The 16,610-nt window shown below is 40.9% G+C and overlaps 2 protein-coding genes across 5 annotated transcripts in view; one reads left to right on the top strand and one right to left on the bottom strand.

The window, feature by feature from the left end:
* The window catches only part of LOC110967925 (NACHT, LRR and PYD domains-containing protein 12-like), a 246,638-nt gene that overhangs the window by 106,857 nt on the left and 123,171 nt on the right, over positions 1 to 16,610 (top strand). The window lies entirely within an intron of this gene.
* Positions 2,508 to 14,718, bottom strand: LOC127531796 (NACHT, LRR and PYD domains-containing protein 12-like). The gene is made up of 9 exons (XM_051941927.1): positions 14,691 to 14,718; positions 13,925 to 13,983; positions 11,525 to 11,807; positions 9,030 to 10,881; positions 8,779 to 8,952; positions 4,892 to 5,065; positions 4,061 to 4,234; positions 3,587 to 3,633; positions 2,508 to 3,436 (listed from the first exon to the last, which is right to left on the bottom strand). Exons 3-9 carry the CDS (start codon positions 11,796 to 11,798, stop codon positions 2,907 to 2,909), a joined length of 3,225 nt encoding a protein of 1,074 aa, XP_051797887.1. The 5' UTR covers positions 11,799 to 11,807; positions 13,925 to 13,983; positions 14,691 to 14,718; the 3' UTR covers positions 2,508 to 2,906.

The raw sequence follows: 16,610 nt of genomic DNA, 5'->3' as shown, positions 1-16,610 counted from the left end.
CTTTAATTTAACATCTGTAAACAAAAAAAACAAAGGATCCTTAACCCCTAACACATAAATTGAGCAGGTAAAATTGTATTTTTATGTTACTTCAATATTTTAAATTGTTATTCAAATTTGTATAACATATAGCACTGTAGGGTCTTAAATTAATACTGAAATTGGTCAGATACATTTCTATAATAGCTAATATTGTCAGCTCTTCAACTTAAGTCAGGAACCTTTGTATCATATATTATATTGTAGTGTATTTAACTTAATATTATAATTAGTCAGGTCAAGCATATTTTACATGAAATAATATTATGCAGTCTTAATATTTAATTCAGTTAAAGTTGTAATAGTACAATAAATATATAGAACATTGCAAGGACTTAATTTTAATAATGAAACTTGTTAGGTTTCCAGTCATTTCTTTCCTAGAAAGCACTTTTACTTGAGGTTTGTTGCTTTGAATGTGTTGTTTACATTCCAGTGGTTTGTTTTGATAACCACTTCAAATGCAGAAGGTAAACATTTATTTCCAGGGATTTTGCTGAAATGTGCTGGAGCTGCATGACATTACGAGAAAGCTGTTGTGTGTAGACCACAGTAAATTAGGTCAAAAGTAGAATTTCCAGCTCTTGCGTCATAAACGAAACAGCGCCCTCTGGAGGTTAGCTCCGTTAAGTGTCAGGTAGTCACAGTAACAGGTGCAGCTACCTGAGTTTTCAACATTTTTAATTAAAATGAATGAGCTGAAGCCGCTGCCATGTTACCATAAAACTGTGAATGGACGCCACTGAACTGGAAAGGAAAATGAAGAAAACAGTGAGAGACTTTACTAAAGCGGTAACAACGTTAAATAGGAATGAGCGAACTAATTAGCGACGTGAATTAGCGCCGTTGCTAATGCTACACAAAAACGCTGGAACATTAGACTTCAGACTAGAACGGAGCTACAGCTCTGTGTCTTGGAGAGGATTTATTTTTAAAGCTATGTGTGTTACTGTGTTCGTCCGTGTATAAAAATTCATCATTAGCACTTCTGCTAGCTAAGCTAACACTTCCGGTCATGGATGCATTTGTACATTAGTTATAACTTGTTCATTTTTTTGTTTAGACATAAATGAAACAACAACAAACACAATTAGAGGAAGTGGAAAACCTAGCGGTGGTTAAATATGACTTAGTTTACACCAGAGCCGGACTCCTTCTGAGTCCACCAAAATATTAGCATGAGCTTCTCAGTCTGTTTCTCTCTGTTTTCGTTCTAATTCTGTGTTCCTGCTTGTTCTTTCTCAAAAACTTATTTTGCTTCCTGCTTCACTGAATCCCATTCAGCTGCACTAAAGTTCAGCATCCACTGGTTTGCATTAAACCGCTCTTAACTTCTCAATGCTCAACATTAAGTCTCTGAATTTCCATCATTTCATCCTCCTTCTCTCTTCACCTGCTCAGGTTTAGTCCAGTCTATAAATTACATTAACAGTGTCTCAACAAAGAAGCAGCCATTATATTTATTCATTATGGTTGTTGCTAGAGGTACGGACCCGTACCCGTAGCCTGTGCACTACGGATACGGCACTTGCCATTTGCCAATCAGATATGCGAGATCTGGTCACGTGACTCCCGGTAGACGCTAGCGGTACGGACCCGTAGCATCGGTACTACAGGTACGGACCCTAAACCTGACCCTAACACTAACCCTAACCTTAACCTTTGCTTACCTTTCAACAGTTTGCAGTGGTTAGCAGCTTCTTGACTCGCGAGACTCGCGTACGGGTCCGCATCTGTCTGGAAAATGGAAAGTGCCGTATCCGTAGCCCACAGGCTACGGGTACGGGTCCATATCTGTAGACACTACCATTCATTATTGCATGTATTTGTAGTCCAGTGTAAGATGACACATCCCACTAGCAGATCTAGAACTTTGATCTGGAAGTTGCAATGTGGAAATGATGAACTGAGGCTGAATGTTGCTGAAACTGAACTTCTTTTTCTTGATAAATTGCAGGTTGTTCACAATGTTTGGTAAAAAGAAAATTCCTTAAATGTGAACATTGTTGCGCTAAAACAAAGGAACCATGAGGAGTTGTGGTTATTTCTAGGTTATTCTGCTGTGGTTTTACTGGTCTGGCCCACTAGAGCTCAGATTGGGCTGAATGTGGCCTGGAACTAGAATCAGTTTGACATCCCTGATCTACAGCCTCTTCCAGCAACAATGACAACCACCTGGATCTCCAACTAGAATCTAGGAGACAGTTTGACTAAAAGGCTCTGATTGATGAGGAGAGATTCTCTGAGCATCTCTGTTGTTTGACTGGAAATATTTCAAAGTTGATCAAATGATTCAATGAGAGAGAGGAACCTTTTAGACACATTTAGATGGGGATTTGTTTTTGGACTTCAAATGCATTTTTTACAACCCTGTTCCATGTTGAGTCGAATAAAGCAGATGAATAATAAATAGCTGATATAATGTATGTTTGTAATGAAGAACTCAGAGTCAGGATTTTTAGCCACAGCCCTTTATTCTTCTCCATCATACATAAGATGAAGTTTTCATTTCATTACTACAACAGGACTTAAACACTCAAATCAGGATCAAGTCTGGCTGCACAAAAAACGGATTTTCACTGGACAGCAATGTCTGAAAGTCTGTCTGCATTTTGTAGATTCACTGCTTCCTCTCTCATTTCACACTTTGTACAGCTCAAATGCTTTTAGTTCAAGTGAGTGTCAGAGGAACACCACATCCTGATATTCACTCTCAACATTTGACTGGAAAAAGACACAAACACCACATTTGGCTCCTGGAATAATCACAACTTCCATCTTTGAAAAGGAAGAAGTTGAGTCATGGAGAGACTCAACTATCTGTTCAACACTGTTTCTCTACCAGGAGAAGACTCTGGAGATTGAACTCAGCACAGAAACACTGAGGAGGAACCAGGCCTGAAGAACCAGAATCCAGGATAGAGAGGTTGAGTGAATGTGGTGTTGAAGGTGTGGAGGTGGATCAGAGAGTCAGAGGAGACTCTGTAGAAGGACAGAGTTCCAGCATCAACGTCCACATAAACTGAAACTCTGTGAGAGACTGAGGAGGACCTGATAGATGTTTGACTCTTATTGTGAATGACAGAGTAACCACCATCATCAGAGCAGCGTAGACTCCAGGACTGATCATTCCATCCAAACACACAGTCACCACTGTCTCCTTTCCTTCTGATTCCTCTGTAACTCACTGATATTTCTACCGTTCCTTTCCACTCCACCTCCCAGTAACAGCGACCAGTCAGACCAGTTCTACACAGCAGCTGAGGCCAGAAGTCAAACCTGTCTGGATGATCAGGATACGACTGATCCTCCTTCACACGTATCACCTTCCTGGTGTTGTCAGACAGTTTGAGTTTTCTGTTTACTGTGTTTGTGTCAACTGTGAGTTGACAGGAATCTGATGGAGAGAACAAACACAACACAGCTGCAGTTATTGATGGATCATGTGATCAGTATTTAACCGTTGATGATGTCCTCAGAGATGTGACACTTTGAAGATGCTTGAATGTGCTGCTTTGTTTCCATCAATCCATTAAAACACACTTACACTTCCAGAGACCTGGTGTCAACCATTGGACTCCAGCAGGCGTCACCCTGAAAGGAGGAGGACGGTCAGAGCATCAGCGACTCTTTCAGCAGCACACATGGATGTTACATGGCTCTCACACTGTTCCACTGATGAAGGACCAGTCCAACATGGAGACACAGACACCTGAATGCAGCATCTCTAAAGTCCTGTACTGTGCTCATCACATTCCAGCTCAGTTTACACTCATTATTCAGCTTTACTCATTTATGCTTCCTCTTTTCATGGAGCTAAGCTAACAGTTCTTCCTGCTTCCTGTCTTTGATTTAAGCTAGGCTAACAGTTTACTCTGCTTTCTGTCTGATGTTAAGCTAGGCTAACAGGTTCACTTTCCCTTCAGTCATGGTGCATAGCTGAGCTAAGAGTGTTCTTCTGCTTTCACTTGTTGTTGTGAGCTAGAATGATAGTTTCCTGAGAGTGTTTGTATGTCTGTACCTGAGAGTTTCAAGTCTACAGTGTGGATCCTCCACTTTAGACCTCATCATCTTCTCTCCTGAGTCTCCCGGATGGTTGTAGCTCAGGTCCAGCTCTCTCAGATTTGAGGGCTTGACGCTCAGAGCTGAGGCCAGAGAAGCACAGCCTTCTTCTGTGACCAGACAGCCTGACAGCCTGCACACACAAAACAACACAAACCTGATGGACATCACTTGGCGGGATGTTTGTCACGCTTTCATTTCTTCTTTGTTTTTCAGATACATTTTGCTGCACATTTCATGCGTCTCAAGCAAATCAACAACCTCAATAATGATTAGTGGGATTTAATCATGTCAAAAATAAACCCTGACAAAGTCCTGTACAAGTTCAGTAAAGCTCATTTGATGAATCCCATCATCAGCAATGATTCTAATCAAGTTAGCTGTTTATCCACTGATAGAAATCACATCAGTTTCTGTCAGGAAATTTCTTCAGTGGAGTCCTAACTGCTCCAAATTAATACTCAGAGTTTTCTCTGAAGTCAAAGAAAAGTTTTACTTCCGCAAGGAATCAACATGCACAGAACACATTCTGGGCAAGTGACTGGCGATGGATGAAAATAGCACAGTTTTTGGACAGACATAAACATGAATTAGACATCTTGGTACGTGTTATCTCAAGGTTGCTACAGGCAGATGGTTAGAACTGGTTTCTTATCCTTCAAACTCCTGTTCGAACATGTTGTGTCCTTGTTCCTCTTGTGCACACATCACATTAGTATTACAATGAATCAGAACATTCAGTCATCAAAAATAATAATTTTCAGAACAGTTTCAAAGTATGAGTCCTGACCTGAGAGCTTCCAGTTTACACTGTGGACTCTCCAGTCCAGCAGAAAGACTCTCCACTCCTGAATCCTGCAGGTTGTTGTTAATCAGGTCCAGCTCTGTCACCCTGGAGGACTGAGAGCTGAGGAGTGAGGACAGAGCTCCACAGCTTCTCTCTGACAGATTACAGTTATTAAGTCTGAAGAGACAAAGAGAAGAAAAGTAGTAATACATTGAGTACAGTATTTTCTGTCCTGTTGAAAAGACAGCAATGAATTTAACAACAAATACATCCCACTATGTCCACAATACATCAGCGCTGAGGACAGTCATCTGCAATATTATTTAAATGTGAAAGTAATCCAATGTGTAGCACAATACAGTAATCGGATTATTTTGAAGCTGAGCAGTAAAGTATTTAATCTGATTAAAAAACTAACTGACAGTTTAGATTTACTAAATGAAGAATACAGGCCAAACAGCAAGAAATTAATCCAATAAAGGTCAGTACATCTTTCATTACTGTCTTTGTAATGTTGGATTTTTTCAGTACTTTCTATGTCCACCTTTATTTTTGATGACACATTTAATTGTCCGCATGAAGAAACCACATTTCTGCAGAGATGTTCCACCATCTTCAGAAACTGTCTTTATCTGCTCTTTGTTGGAGGGTTTGTGTTGCTCTACCTTTGTCTTTAAAATACCCCAAAGTTGGTCTTTTGGATTCAAATCAGGACACACGCTTGGACAAGTCACAATTTAGACTTTTTCCTTCTTTACAATCTGAAAAATGGTCAACTTGATGCTGATGGCAGCGATTAAATCACTGTCAGACTCGGTTACATCTCTGATATTGTTTCAGAACAAACGTCTTCTGATCTCCAGTCTTTGTGCTGTTGAGATTCATGCTTTGGTTTTCACTGACACATGAATCCCACTGAAACTAAACTAAGGATCTCCAAACTCATGTGTTCAAACTCTTTATCTCCACTCTTGATGTAGTCTGGACTCCTCATAGCGTCAGTGAGCTGGACTCTTCATTCTCTCTCCGTCTCAGGAGACACTCTGCTGCCCAGGGATTGGCTCTCAGTCCCTACAGGAACCAACGCCTTTTAACAGCCTCACATCTGAAAAGGGTCATAGGGTCCCTATGAGGGTGTAGCTCCTCCTCAGGGAGAGCAGAGAGACCATGAACCTCACCACAGGTGGGATGGATGTTCCATCTTTCACCAACACTTCAGTTGATGGGACTCAGCTAATTAAACAGTTAATTCAAACACAAGACACTTCTGCTCCAAACAAGAAGGATGCACACTCAATGAAAGACCTAGGATCGCTCGTCCCGTCTGGGCTACCTGGTTGATCCTGCCAGTAGCATATGCTTGTCTCAAAGATTAACCCATGCAAGTCTAAGTACACAAGTCCAGTACAGTGAAACTGCGAATGGCTCATTCAAATCAGTGAATAACCTGGTGGATGTATTTTATAGCCTTTTTTAAAAATCTGATTTTACTAGCTAGCTTGTGCTACTAGGCACAACAGTGAGCAGTGATTCCTAACACATCTCTGGGGGTCATCAGGTGGAAACCTCCCTTCAATGGTGTTTCACCTATTTACTCCCACAACACCTCCAGGAGGCTAGGTGGTGAACTATGGTGTCCCAGATTCAAGCACCTGGGAACATCCAACCATTTCCTAATGTAAAAACAAACTAGGCTTTCCATTCTCTCTGCATTGGATAATGGAACTTCATAAATGGACATTTGCAAGATTAATCTCGGATAGAAGCCAAACTGCAAGCACCACAACCTCAGCTTTCCAGGGAGCCCTGATTTATCTATTCTATCCAGCCCTTCCGCAACATCCTTTTTAAATTGCACAACTTGTTCCTTATCATTCAGGTAGACATTATACCACCGTCCTAAGCTCTTGACTGACTTCTCCGAAATGGTAGGAATTTCCTCACCATCTATGAAAAACTTCTTATCACTAAATTTCCCTCTGTATATCATAATACTCCTTGATTTACGAGACTTGTTCCTTGTACTAGCCCATTTGAGATTCCTATTTCTTCTAACTCTTTGTACATGACACTGTTGAAGTCATCAGTGTCATATCATACATATAAGCTCTAACTGGTGGAAGACGCATTCCATTCTGCCATCTCTCTCCACCTACAACCCACTTGGATGCCCTGATAATTAACTCCCCATTGTGAAAGCTAACAACAAAACTTTACATCCTGCCATAATACCAACTTCCAATCTTTGCCAGTCTGTTGGAAAATCTCCTGTACTTGCACATAATCTGATGTCCTGGAAATATGCTTTCACCAGGTTACCAACCAATCTCTGGCACTTTAAAATCATGAAAGGAACTCAAATAAGGCTATGCAGGACTGATCCAAACGCATTAACCAGATCTAAAAACACAGCATTCAAGACTCTCCTCTCCCTCTTAGCTGTCTGAATCTGATGCCAAATTATGCTATTCTGCTCCAAGCACCCACAAAATTCCAGTATCCCTGCCTTCTGCACTGTAGAATCGACCAGAACATTCCTCACTAAGAAACTAGCCAATCTCTGCGGTACAATACTGAAGAAAATCTTTCCCTCAATATTTGGGACAGAAATCATCCAAAACTGGCTGAGGTCTGATGACTCTTTCTCCTTAGGAACGAAAACACCTCCTGCCCTATGCCATGCTCTTGGGATACTTTGTTTCTCCCAGACTATTCTCAGATGTCTCCACAGATGCCAGGTGCACTCTTGTAGACCCTGTAGGGGACTCCATTAGGCCCTGGGGCTGACAAAGCCTTTGCACGCCTGACCACCTCCACAACTCCTCTCCACCTCAGTAGGGTAACATCCAGGTGTCAGGTGGAAGACCTATGTTCCTATTCTCCCCTGAATCATCAACCTCAAATACTCTTCAACCTCTGACTTTCCTGCCTTAAGTTGCCCTCCTTTTCTTGATTAAATATGCCCTTCACAAACTTAAAAGGGTTCCTAAAAAATGTTAACCTTGCACATTCTTTCTTCTTTCTCTTCTCCATAAGGTGTTCTGCCCTTCTGAGTACTGATAAGCTGCTTCTCAGTTCCTCCTGTAACACATTAATTCCCTCCATTTCTTCTTCAGATGCCTTCCTCCACTGCTTCCTTAACTGTCTCCTTTTTTTTACGAGCCTGTCTATTTCTCTTTGGCGCATAGACCTGCCTACCTGCACCCTCTCACCACTGCTTTTAGCAAGCACCCCAAATCTCTCTAGACCATAACATCTGAGGAGGTGAACTGAGGATCTCTTTGATCTCAATGAAGACAGAGGGCAACACTGCTTCAGTGGCTGTTTGGGCTTCAATGGTGAGAAAGAATTGGACCTGAACCTCAAACAAGAACTTAAACAACACTCCAACTCTCCACCAGCCAAATTACACTGAGGTCAGTCATTGAACAAACTGAACATCCTACAGTTTCATTTTTTAGACGTTTTTATCCAAAGAGATGAACATCTGAGAGTAGAAAAACACAAGCAAGGATCTAGTCAGGAGAAAACAACCTGGAGAAGATCCATAGAACAAGTTCAAGTGTGATCATGAAACCTTTGTTCTGGTGTTTCCTTTTCATTAACGTCTATCTGAAACATTCTCTTTTGTCAAACAGTGGAAACTAAGACAGAATCTAGAACCAAGACTTTACAGGTTCTTACAGGTTCTGGCTCTGTGATACAGGTTCCAGGTTGCTAAGTTCCTGGAGTTGAAGAGACCTCATTAAGAGAAACTAGTGCTAAAGGTCAGTATTTGTATGATCTGAGTCATACAAATACAGAAAACCTCCCACCTCAGCTTTTCTGCTCATCATGAATAAAAACACATTTTAAATGGTCATCAGTTGAACAGGTTGATGAGTCCTGACCTGAGAGCTTCCAGTTTACAGTGTGGACTCTCCAGTCCAGCAGAAAGACTCTTCATTCCTGAATCCTGCAGGTTGTTGTTAGTCAGGTCCAGCTCTGTCACACTGGAGGACTTGGAGCTGAGGATTGAGGACAGAGCTCTCCAGCTTCTCTCTGACAGATTACAGCTACTCAGTCTGAAGAGACAAAAAGAAGATTATACTAATGAAACAGCAGCAAAATGAAAAAGGATCTTCAGTCTCTAACTACTTACATAACTTTCTTGGAGGCTTTGACCACTGGCAGCAGCCTCAGAAGAACCTCCTCTGAAGCAGAGTATTTCTTCAGGTCAAACACGTCCAGATGTTCTTCTGATGACAGTAAGATGAAGACCAGAGCTGACCACTGAGCAGGAGACAGTTCATCTGTGGACAGACGTCCTGATCTCAGAGACTGTTGGATCTCCTCCACTAGAGAAACATCCTTCAGTTCATTCAGACAGTGGAACAGATTGATGTTTCTCTCTACAGACACATTCTCACTGATCTTCTCCTTGATGTACTCCACTGTTTCCTGAGTGGTCTGTGAGTGACTTCCTGTCTGTGTCAGTAGGTCTTGTGGGAGATTCTGGTTGGTCGGCAGTGACAGACCCAGGAGGAAGCGCAGAAACAAGTCCAGGTGTCCGTTTGGACTCTGTAAGGCCTCGTCCACAGCTCTCTGGTGGAGATATTTTAGTTCAGGTTTCTTTAGAAATACTTTCAGCTTCTTGAAGGCAGTTTGTTGTTGTTCTTCCTCCAGCAGGTTGATTCCAGAGTTGATGAAGGTCTGATGGACATGAAGAGCAGCCAGAAACTCCTGAACACTCAGATGGACGAAGCTGAACATCTTGTCTTTCTCTTTCCGTCTTCGCTCTGCTTTGAAGATTTCTGTGAACACTCCTGAGTACACTGAGGCTTTAGTCACATTGATGCCACTTTCTCTCAGGTCTTTCTCATAGAAGATCAAGTTGCCCTTTTGCAGCTGTTCAAAAGCCAGTTTGGCTAATGACTTAATGTACTTTTGGCACTTCTTTGGACTGTACTTTTCTTTTGTGTGATCAATCTGAAGTATGAGAAACTCTGTGTACATCTCAGTCAGGGTTCTGGGCAGATCTCCTCCCTCTCTGGTCTCCAGCAGCTCCTCCAGAACTGTAGCAGTGATCCAGCAGAACACTGGGATGTGACACATGATGTGGAGGCTTCGTGATGTCTTCATGTGGGAGATGATGCTGTGGGCCTGCCTCTTATCTCTGGATCTCTTCCTGAAGTACTCTTCCTTCTGAGGGTCATTGAACCCTCTGACCTCTGTTGTGGTGTTGACGAGATTTTGAGGGATCTGATTGGCTGCTGCAGGTCGTGTGGTTATCCAGAGGCGAGCTGAGCGCAACAGTTTTCCACTGATAAGTTCCCTCAACAGGACTTCCACTTTAGTTGACTTTGTTACGTCCACGGAGCGAATGTTGTCATCAAAGTCCAGATGAAGGCGATTCTCGTCCAGTCCATCAAACACAAACAGCAGTTTGAATCTGCTCTTGTGGTAGTTGCTGGTTCCTGATGACTGCAGAGCTGTAAAGATGTAATTCAGAGCCTCCACTGTGACGTCTTTAGTTTCTGGGATACAGAAATGAATGAGCTCTGCCAAAACAAACTTTTTTCCCTGCAGTGAATTCAGGGCACGGAAAGTGAATGGGAAAATAAGATGCACATCTTGATTGGTTCTTTCTTCAGCCCAGTCCAACACAAACTTGCGCACGAGGAATGTTTTTCCAATCCCTGCAATCCCATTGGTCAGCACTGTTCTGATGGGTATGTCTTTTCCAGAAGGATGCTTGAAAATGTCTCTGGGTTGGATCTGTGTCTCTGTGTCTGATGGCTTCCACACCTTGTCAATCTGTAGGACCTCATGCTGTGTGTTGACGTGCACATCCCGGCCAGCTGTGATGTATAGCTCTGTGTAGATATCAACCAGACGCTCCTCATCTGCTGCCCACCCCTCTGTTGCAACCATAAACGTGTCCTGGAAGTTTGATTGAAGCTTCTGTTGGTAATATCTGATGGGATGTGATTCTGGTACCGGAACAGTCTCATCTGTGTCAAACATGAAGGGAACAGTGTGAGGTGTGTGTCTACAAAAACCTCTGTTGTTGTTGGAAAAACACAAGCAACTAAGCAACTACAAAGTGGTTGGACTTTTAATTTGCACCAATGTGTTGTGGAAATAGAAATAAGTTTGAGCTGCTGAGAGCTCACAGTCAGATGACACCACATTACGACAGACTGGGATAGTCAGAGTTTAAGTCACCATATTATGAAGTAGTATGTTCTATTTGTATGCACACTGCAGGACACAGTGAATACTTTGCGAGGTCAACTGTAGTATGTATTTAAGTTTAAAGGTTTGTGATTTGGAATGCAGCTGCTTCAACAACATTGCTCTGCCCTTACTCAGAGCTGATTGTTCAGCTTCCCTCTGGTTGTTGGTCAGCACAGATGGGACATCCTTTGTTTCCACAGAACTCATACAGAATTAATTTTGGTGTTCTATCACGGTTCAAACAGCAGGGGGCAGCATTCAGTCAGTAGGGTTGATCAGCAGATTTTACAGAGGAACTGACCTTACATGTGGACTCAGGAAAAACTGACAGAACCTGAACTCTATCAAACTGTAGCAGCAACATCATGCATTTTTCTGACTGTAATGATATCATGTTGTTCTTGTCTTGTGACTGACCTTCTGGTCCTGAGCTGCTGGCAGGCAACCTCTGCAGCAGATCATTCCTGGAGATCTTCTCTAAAACCACCCTGGTCACCTGCACAGCTCTCTGAAGTCCATAAGTCTCCACCATCACATCCACAGTTTTACACCTGTTTGTTGTCTGTAGTCGACTCTTTGTGATGGCAGGGAGGCTTTGAACATTGTTGGGCTGCTGCAGGTACCACTGGAATGTAGACAGCTCCTCATCTCTCAGATCATCCAGGATGTTCAAGAGCACCTCTGACGTCATTGTGACTTCCTGATAAAGTCAAAGAATGTGTCAGCGGTTAATGAACAATTGTTTTGTTGGTGCAGTGGAGGTTGTTGTGTAGCAGCAGGACTGCAGTTAATCCTACAGGATCACTGACAACAACACTGAAAGGAACCAGCAGGGGGCGCTCACTGCTGTCTGTTAAAGGCATTAGAGGAGATTTAATTTCCTACGACTTTGAACGTAGCATGCACATGCGCACATACAACCTCCCCCCTCTTAACATTTACGAAGAAACGCCCCCCTCCAGAAACTTGCGTAGCACTCGTGAAGCTTTCTTTTACTGCTGGGTCCCCCTGGATCTTTATCTGCCATTATGTAAAAAAGATTAGCAAAACAAGTCGCCAGCTAACTACGAAGCTATACCAAAGTAACACATACAGAAAACACGTAAGTCCAAGGCGTACGTAATCTACGTAACTAGGCCTGAGCCGGAAGATTTTTGATTGACAGGAAAGGGAGCAAACCAAACGCCTCGGTCCGAGCGCATTGATTGGCTGATGTTTTTCAGGTCCTGCCATGTCCACAGTTATTTTTTTAAATGTTTTATTCTTTTAGAGACCATACATACAAGTCCACTAAAGGTCAGTATATTCATTTTATGTGAATCAGACAAATTAAACAAAAAAAAGCGTCCTCCATAATGCCTTTAAATATTACTCATGGAAGTCACTCTGCAGTAACTGGGCCACACAGAGTCAGACTGGAGTCCAGGATCAGAACCTCATATCAGGGTTTTATACTTTTATACTGAGCCTGTTCAGAGTCCAGACCAAACACTGAGTGCTACTAAACAGCTCATTACTGCAATAAATGTCTCTCATGGACTCCACATACATTTCATTCTTCATTTTTTCAACAAAACACAAACCTCTGTGAGGATTCTTCTCACATTTCTCCTGACAGTAACAAAAGCTGTTCTCTTGGATTTCTTTCTGCTCTATTTGACTATTTTTCAATGGTTTCAGTCTGTTTCTGTCCTTTTAGACGGACGTTTGTGACCAGCTGATTCCTACACAGCAGTAGTAAACTGATGCTGATTTCATGAGATTCGATGTCAAATGGAGGCTGAAGCATGAAAACAGCTCTGAGGACTGGACTACCAAGCAGGATCTGAGCTCATGGAGGGAACTTCAGCTATAACTTGGGTTTTCAGGACTTTTCAGGATGCTGGTTCACTTCTTAGCAGGTCCATCACCATGGTAACTGATGCTGAACCACATAACAGATCAACTAAAACACCTCCTACTGACCGATCAGCTCTCTGGAAACATCTCCATCCTTCCTGAAGGTGCTGCAGAGCTCGGTTCTTTGCTGGGTGTGCTGCAAGTGATTTCAGAGATATTTCATAGTTCTGTATGTCTTTGTAGAGCCATAGAATCCTCAAACAGGAAGGGATGAAACACTAAAACCTTTAGCTGATTGTTTATTCATCAGATTTACAGTCAGTCTACTGATCAGATCAATGATGGCTTTCACTGGCTCTTTGCTCCAATGACTGTATAATGTTAGATTTGTGTATATATTTATTTGCTCAATTTTGTTGATTATTATGGTATTAATTTATGGTGTGCCTTCTGTAACCCGTGTGGTTTTCACTCAATGCATTGTGCGATTCTCAAGACAAGGTCTGTTCTCTGGATCACTTTTATTTTCTGGCCATGGTGGTTATGACCCTGTTTGAATAAAAAAAAAAATCACACATGAACTGGTCTGCTCTCAGCAGCACATCTCTCTCTGGCCATATAAAAATACACATGTACAAAAATATATAAAATAACCAATGTCTCACAGAAGAAGCAATTATTCAACATATTGATCAAAATATATGAAGACAAACAAACATTAATGCAATTATAATACTTAGAAAAATAATCTCAAATAAATAAAGCATTTTAAAAGCAAAATAAATAAAAAGCATCCAAAAAATTATCTGTTTTAACTAACACATTACAGAACAAAACAAGTAACATAATAACAGCTATTCTCGTACCCGTTTGAATTTTTTTTAAAAATCACACGAGCTGGTGTGCTCGACACCCATGTTCAGACTGACAAGGGAGGCGAACTGTGAGCGCTAGCCAAGCTGTCAGCTTTAAACCCACCCTTGTGACATGGATGCTCAGACATGTGATCTGTTTCCTGGAACCAGTCAGGACTCCACCTATGAGGAAGCAGCAGGCAGAGTTTCACAATAAGAGCACATTTTACAGGCTGATTCCCACTCATTTCATGTGACGGATTATTTCAACATTCAACCTTTTTCATGTCACTCAACATCCAACACAACTTCTACAAATCCCGTGCTTTATGTAACCAGAAATTCCCATCAGGCTGTAAATCCCTGACAGTTAACATTCCCTAGAATGGAATCACTGGGACAGAACCAACATCAGCAGAGATCACTCTAATGCACATTTCCCTCAACAGTGCATAAAGAGACATGTCTGCTCTCAATCTAATTTAATTCTATATTTAAGAAACATCTGAACATTTCTAGCATTTGGTTTTTTCAAAGTGTATCAGGTGAACTTTATTTCAGTTTAAATCTTTTCCCCTCTGCTAGACAGATCAGATCACAGGTTGTGATTGACAGCAAATCAGAACAACTCATGTTTAGAACTGTGTGACAAATACAAATGATATTTACTGACAAAACACATTGACTTCAGCATCAGTTTGATAACTCCTGCTGGTTGAGAACACCTCAACATGTCAGAAGATTTGGTTTTAGGGAAAAAAAAGATTTATTTACTGTTGTAATTGTGTCACAACAATGTTGTTTTTGAGTTAAAATACGATGACTGATTCAGTTTTATGTTCTATACATATATGAAAGATAAAAAACAGTTTAAAATGTCTTTTACTCACATTCACACGGAGAAAACAAGCTGTGATATGAAGACGGTAAAAGCAGAACTCACTTGAGGAACAGAAATTGGCGGAATGTCACTGTCGTCAGGGCAACGAAGCAGAAAACCCAAAGTGTCAGTTTGTGGTGAGTTAAAACGTGACTTTGTGAAAATGTGTGTTTGGGAACATTTTCCATTTCTTTCTAATTCTATAAATATAAAGCTTTTAGGACAATATCCAGAAGGAAGAAGGAAGAAGAATCAATCCCAGAACTGATGACTCCATTTCAACACTCAATGTCCTGAGAAGCTGTTTTACAGGAACTACAGTCAGAGAGGGAATCTACACTCTACATGTCACCTGAGGAATCCAAACCTTCTCTGGCTTCATCTTCTTCTCTGTCTGCTGCTGTGGACTTTAATCCACTCCTCATTTCAATGTGGAAGCTCAGTAGTTTAGGGTTCTGTTCTCCTTTAGTCTCTTCTTGGATTTTATCACACTTTCTGATTTTTTCTGGCTCGTTGCTTGAAACGACTTCCTGTTGTTTTTCCACATTCATGAAAATGTCCTTAAGATGAGATGAATCCCATGAAACTTTGAAGAATTTCACACAAGGACTTTCTGGCCAAATTTGGGTAATATATATATATATATATATATATATATATATAATTATTTTTTTTTTTTTGGGGGGGGGGGGGGTGTTTGTTTTTGAATAAAACTTTTAAGGAGTTTTTTTTTTTTTTCAGAATTTTTGGAATTTTTTTTCCAGACAAGGGAACAATGTTTTTTGGTGTCCATAAATGAAGACAACTGGAGGGTTCATATCCAGAGCTAATAATTGTGCAGCTCTAATAAACAGAAGAGGGCTGATGGGGTCCTTGCTCCTGTTAACATCTAATCTTCTAGTAGTTCCATACTGACAGTAAAACAGCACTTGCAATTCCATTGTACAACACTGAGACCATATGAATGAATTTTAAATCCCAAATAATTCAGTGAATGTAAAATAAACTGGTGTTGAAGCTGGTCAAAAGCTTTAAAGAAATCTAGAAAGAGTATAAAACCATCATCCTCTACCAAAAGTGCAGAATCCATCAAATCTAATAGAAGTGGAATGTTGTTATGTATGGATGGATTCAGTAAAAAAACAGACTGTGTTTCACTCATGATTTTCTTCAGACCACTCTTAAGTCTACTGGCCGATGCATGAGGAAACATTTAGTCATCAACATGAAGGAGTGGAATTGGCCACAGGTTATCAATAATTGTTTTATCCTTGTTTGGTTTTGGTATTTAAGTAATTCTACCTTCCTTCATTGTTGCTAGTCATGTATTACTATTTAAACATTCTTTTAATGCTTCAAATAGTAATTCTCAAATATCAGCCCAGAAAAACTGATCAAAGTTTGTTGTAAGTCCATCTTGACCTGCTGATTTCCCCAAAGACATTTTCATTACAGCTCTATCAATCTCTCCAAACATGTCATTTTAAAGTCAGTTTGAGAAATAAATGGTTTCACTGTTTTAAAGAAGTTTTTTGAGTTTGTCTCAGAAAAAGATGATAAATATAAATGTTGATAGAATCTAAATATTTCATCTGCTGTTTCTTTTGGATTAGTCACAGTTTTATCATCAACATTTAGAGGCTGATTGCATTCTGGCTTGTCTTGTTTTTTCTAATCCACTGAAATAGGAACTGTTTTTCTCCCCATCTTCCATCCATTTTGCTCTCTGGATCATATATATGCACGTCGTGCTTCATTCAAATACAATTCATCTCATTTAGATTGCAACCTAATCAGTTCTTCTTTATTCCTATCAGATAACACATTCATTTTACAACACTCATTAACCACGCCTGACGTGTACATCAGCGGGGTTACTGCATTCGCTTTGGTATCTGGCTGGTTGGATAAGTATGTATGTGTGTATGTC

The sequence above is a fragment of the Acanthochromis polyacanthus genome, chromosome 22 (genome assembly GCF_021347895.1).
Source record: "Acanthochromis polyacanthus isolate Apoly-LR-REF ecotype Palm Island chromosome 22, KAUST_Apoly_ChrSc, whole genome shotgun sequence".
NCBI classification, from domain to species: Eukaryota; Metazoa; Chordata; class Actinopteri; family Pomacentridae; genus Acanthochromis; species Acanthochromis polyacanthus.
The sequence above is the reverse complement of the archived record's forward strand: the minus strand, read 5'-3'. Positions and strand labels throughout refer to the sequence as shown.